Source organism: Alosa pseudoharengus, unplaced genomic scaffold (genome assembly GCF_046254945.1).
Source record: "Alosa pseudoharengus isolate Yale_2024_CS ecotype anadromous, Long Island Sound unplaced genomic scaffold, YU_APseudo_1.1 YU_APseudo_1.1_scf_13, whole genome shotgun sequence".
In the NCBI taxonomy this organism is placed as follows: Eukaryota; Metazoa; Chordata; class Actinopteri; order Clupeiformes; family Clupeidae; genus Alosa; species Alosa pseudoharengus.
The window spans coordinates 40,266,161-40,271,160 of record NW_027468598.1 but is presented as its reverse complement, the minus strand read 5'-3'; the positions used below and the strand labels follow the sequence as shown (position 1 = coordinate 40,271,160).

Here is a 5,000-nt window from a genome sequence, read left to right as displayed (position 1 = left end):
TCTTTCTAGACTTTAACCCTTTAGGCGCCAGGTTTACAAAAACCTCATTCGATTTTTACATCAAAATTTCAAAAGGCCATGGCTTGAAAGTGGTCAGAGATAAAGTCCTACTGTAAATGTGAAAATCATTGAGTATGAACAAAAGTTTATGAAGGGGGTACATTTACACATCTAATTTGCATATTATGACGTCACTGGATGACAACCACCTCGAATTATGCACATTTCAGTAAATACTGGATGTTGAACATATATTTGAGCAGTTTTGCTTACTCTTTTGTCATTTCACCCACATAACACCTGAACAGGAAAGCAGTCACATGTAAACCAACAATAGTAAACTATTACTATTACCACAAACCTTATTCTACTATACAATAAAGTAGCCTGGTCAAATCAGTTCCTATCGCGGGTGACTTTGTAGTTCTTCAGAGCCCTATTTTTACTACCCCTGCTGTCTTTACTACGTCCATTACGGACACTATCATCACCTTTACCACTGGCACCTTCAGCTACGTTGGGCAGAGGGTCGACATAAGCGTGGTATGCTTAGTGAACACTGTCGGAAAGACGCAAATGACGCACCTCCATTCACAGACGCAGCGAGACTAGACGATCGCTCATATTCTCCAAAAGGCAGATATTCTCCTTCAGAATCAGACTAGGGAAATAACAGACCCAAGACTTCATCACATGTTAACTTTTTCTTCAACATTTGGTGTATTTCTGCTTCAATTTGTGCAAAACTATGGCCTGCGTTGCTTCCGTGTTATGGAGGAAATGCACGTCTTCTTATGTGTTTCTCGTGTGTAATCGCGTCTAATACCACGTCCATTACGGACACTATCATCACTATTACCACTGGCACCTACAGCTATGTTGGGCAGAGGGTCGAAATAAGCATTGTATGCTTAGTGAACACTGTCGAAAAGACGCAAATGACGCACCTCCATTCACAGACGCTCCGTGACTATCACTGCCAATAGACGATCAATCATATCCTCCAAAATGCAGATTTTATCCTTTAGAATCAGAATAGATGAATAAAAGACCCGAGACTTCATCACACGTGAATTTTTTTTTCAACATTTGGTGTATTTCTGCTTCAATTTGTGCAAAACTATGGCCCGCATCGCTTCCGCGTTATGGAGGAAATGCACGTCGTCTTCGTGTGTTTCTCGCGTGTTTTTCACATGCTTCCTGAAAACTTTGAAAAAAAAGGTTGAGCTTGAATCGAAGCTCTGGGTGTCTGCCAACTAGTGGTCAAGAGTACAAATGAGATTTTACACTGTACTCGCGTCTATCGTCTGTTTTAATCAGTGACGTTGTTTGTCGCAATTTTGCGACTTTGGCGGGTAAAGGGTTAATGTCACTAATGCTGATTATTCAATGATTCATTTGAATTTAAATATTTAAAATACTTTCACAGCAAAACTTATATATGCGATTAATTTAGATTAATTAATCACAGAGAATGTAATTAATTAGATTAATTTTTTTAATCGATTGACAGCCCTAGTTTTTATAGTTCTGTATGGTACGTTTGCATGTTATTAGAATGTGTGTTTGTGCTCATGGGTTGATGGGGTTTGTAATTAGAGTGTGTGTGTGTGTGTGCGTGTGTGCGTGTGTGTGTGTGTGTGTGTGTGCTCATATGAATAGTATGACTCTTTTTTACTTTCTGTCTTAGGACTGCCTCTGTGACATCATCACGTGGACGAAGCTCACAGAGTCAAAGTCAGTCTCAGAGAGGAGTGTGTTTCGATGATGATGAGGTAATCACACACACACACACACTCATGGACATCACACACGCACACACACACACTCATGGACATCACACACGCACACACACACACTCATGGACATCACACACACACACACACACACACACACACACTCATGGACATCACACGCACACACACACGCTCATGGACATCACACACACACACACACACACACACACACACTCATGGACATCACACACACACACACACACACACACACACTCATGGACATCACACACACACACACACACACACACTCATGGACATCACACACACGCACTCATGGACATCACACGCACACACACACACACACTAGTGGTGCAATGGATCATCATTGATCCGTGATCCGTTCGGATCAATTATTTCGGTTCGGCACACACATGATCTGCGGATTGATTTATGAAAAAACAATTGTGCGCATGTTCAGTCCACACACAGCGTGGTCATGGGGAGCGGAGGAACGGAGGAACGGAACAGAGGAACGGAGGGCGTCTTTTAAACCCCCTGAACGCCCCGCGTCTTTTAAATCCCCTGAACGCCCCGCGTCTTTTAAATCCCCTGAACGCCCCGCGTCTTTTAAATCCCCTGTTTGGGAGCATTTTGGTTTCCCTGTCAAAATGATGAAGGTTAGAAAGAGGTTAGTGGATAAAACCGTGACGGTGTGTAGGCACTGTGGCACTAGAAAGCCATACAACAGTGGAAACACATCTGCCATGGCCACGCATTTGCAGCAACATCACCCCAGTGTTTCACTGACAGGAGTGAAACCGAAAGCGGCTCAACAACCACTTATCACCGCGGCACCGGGCTAAAGCTATCACACACGCTATCGGTGTGTTTATAGGTGCAGACATGAGGCCATATTCAGTTGTGCAAAACGATTGTTAATAAACAAAAAGACACAACTTATGTTTATTTGTCGATTTTTTTTTTTTTGATTCGAAAAATTATCCGATCCGTGATTCTGATCCGAGGAACAATCCGAACCGTGAGTTTTTTTATCCGTTGCACCCCTAACACACACACACACACACACACACAACACATCGGTCTCAGAGAGGAGTGGAGCTGCATTCCATTTGTCGACCGGAGTCGGTCACCAAGCTGTTTTCAACAGGAAGTTGCAGAAACTCCCAGAATGCCCCCTGAAGTTCCGCCACCACACGTCAGCTCGGTGGAACTTGGGGTTCACGGAATTAGACATTTCCAACATGGCTGCGCCCATAAACATGTTTATTAGCAGTTCTGTCTGATTTGGGTTTTTGTAACGTTACCCAAGATAGCCTGTCTTGCTGCCTGAAATACCCTTACTGTCTCCTGTTGTGTGTGTGTGTTTGTATACTTTTACTGACTGTCTCCTGTTGTGTGTGTTTTCTCTCTCCAGGATGAGTTTGATCCGTTTAAGAGTGGCAGTACGCGGGGTCGGCGATAGCCACACCCACTGCAGTAGGCCCCAGTTCCAGAGGTTTCTACAGCGACGGCACTTCAGTGTGTGTGTGTTGTTTCATGTGTGTGTTCATGTTTCTATAGAGACGCCATTTCAGTGTGTGTGTGTTCTACAGACTCCAGTGTGTGTGTGTTCTACAGACTCCAGTGTGTGTGTGTTCTTGTTTCTCTTCTTCACAAGTTCCATGTGTGTATGTCAGACACTAAAGACTTTGTACAACATCAAATCCTGTGTGTGTGTGTTACTGTGTGAGTGTGTGTCAGTCACTAGCCATGTTCAGATCAATGCAGTTTGCAGCTCTGAGTTAAAGCCCTTAACACTGGGCAATGTGGGCATCTCATCTCACTGGGCAGGTTGGTTAGGGTGGCATTATAGCGGGACGGTTGGTCAGGGTGGCATTATAGCGGGACGGTTGGTCAGGGTGGCATCTCACTGGGCAGGTTGGTTAGGGTGGCATTATAGTGGTGTATGTGTGTGTCACTTGGTTAATCTGAAATGAGTAAACATGCTCTTCCAGACAAAGTAAAACCCAACAACATTCTTTATTTAAGGCACATAATTGTAATCTCTCTCACACACACACACACACTGTATTTGCAAACCAATTCAGTACTAATCAGTCTGGTTAACATGCACATAAACACACACACACACTTTTCAAACCTATGACCCCACCACACAGACACAAACTCCACCTGTAGTCAGGAGTTCAACACACACACTCAAACTCCACCTGTAGTAAAACACTCGGGGAAATGAACCACTGAACTCCTATCAATCGAACAAGGCAGTGGAGCAGAGGTCATTGCTATGGAAACACCGTCAGGAGGTCTGCTGTCGCTATGGAAACACCATCAGGAGGTCTGCTGTCGCTATGGAAATGCTGTCAGGTGGTCTGCTGTCGCTATGGAAACGGCATCAGATGGAACCACGGTCTCTATGGAAACTGTCAGATGGACCGCTGACGCACAGAGTCAGCAGGAGCAGACAACAAAGGAGAGAGTTCTGCAACACACACAAATGAATACGCACACAAATCAAGTCATGAATACACACACATACAACATTACAAATGGGTTTAGATGTTGGGCTGCTTGCTTGTCCTGTCGAAGTGTATGAGGGTGTGTGTGTGTGTGCAGGAGAGAGAGGGGCAGCCGTGGCCTACTGGTTAGGGAATCGGACTTGTGACCGAAAAACAATAACGGCCCTTAGCTGCTCTGTAATCAGTGGAACCTATGGCTTATTGGGGGCAGCCGTGGCCTACTGGTTAGCGCTTCAGACTTGTAACCGGAGGGTTGCCGGTTCGAACCCTGACCAGTAGGAACGGCTGAAGTACCCTTGAGCAAGGCACCTAACCCCTCACTGCTCCCCGAGCGCCGCTGTTGTTGCAGGCAGCTCACTGTGTCGGGATTAGTGTGTGTGTGTGTGTGCATGTGTGTGTTTCACTAATTCACGGATTGGGATAAATTGAAATTTCCCTCACGGGATCAAAAGAGTATATATTCTTATACTAAACACACACACACACCTTTCATCTCTGTGCTGCTGGGGGGTTATACTAAACACACACACACACACACACCTTTCATCTCTGTGCTGCTGGGGGGTTATACTAAACACACACACACACACACACCTTTCATCTCTGTGCTGCTGGGGGGGGGCGTGGCCACTTGGCGTTTGCCGTCAGTGATGTCACTCTTCACCTGCCCCAAGTTCTGGAGCACCAACATGACATCACACTGCTCGTTCCGCCTCTTCAACAT

At 45.2% G+C, this 5,000-nt stretch overlaps 2 protein-coding genes across 6 annotated transcripts in view; one reads left to right on the top strand and one right to left on the bottom strand.

The window, feature by feature from the left end:
- The window catches only part of mre11a (MRE11 homolog A, double strand break repair nuclease), a 57,152-nt gene extending 53,692 nt beyond the window's left edge, over nt 1-3,460 (top strand). For both annotated transcript variants that reach the window (XM_076283043.1, XM_076283044.1), the window contains 2 exons: nt 1,691-1,775; nt 3,172-3,460. In XM_076283043.1, coding sequence (XP_076139158.1) covers nt 1,691-1,775; nt 3,172-3,219 — 133 coding nt within the window. In that variant the 3' untranslated portion in view covers nt 3,220-3,460. The remainder of the gene's footprint in view (nt 1-1,690; nt 1,776-3,171) is intronic.
- Nucleotides 3,461-3,757: 297 nt separating this feature from the next.
- Nucleotides 3,758-5,000, bottom strand: part of LOC143122190 (pannexin-1-like) — a 20,641-nt gene continuing 19,398 nt past the window's right edge. For 3 of the 4 annotated variants that reach the window (XM_076283047.1, XM_076283046.1, XM_076283045.1), the window contains 2 exons: nt 4,871-5,000; nt 3,758-4,239 (listed from right to left, as the gene is read on the bottom strand). The exon at nt 4,871-5,000 is cut by the window's right edge and continues 9 nt beyond it. In XM_076283047.1, the coding sequence (XP_076139162.1) occupies nt 4,184-4,239; nt 4,871-5,000 (186 nt within the window). In that variant the 3' untranslated portion in view covers nt 3,758-4,183. The remainder of the gene's footprint in view (nt 4,240-4,870) is intronic. The other variant, XM_076283048.1, reaches the window with a different exon arrangement.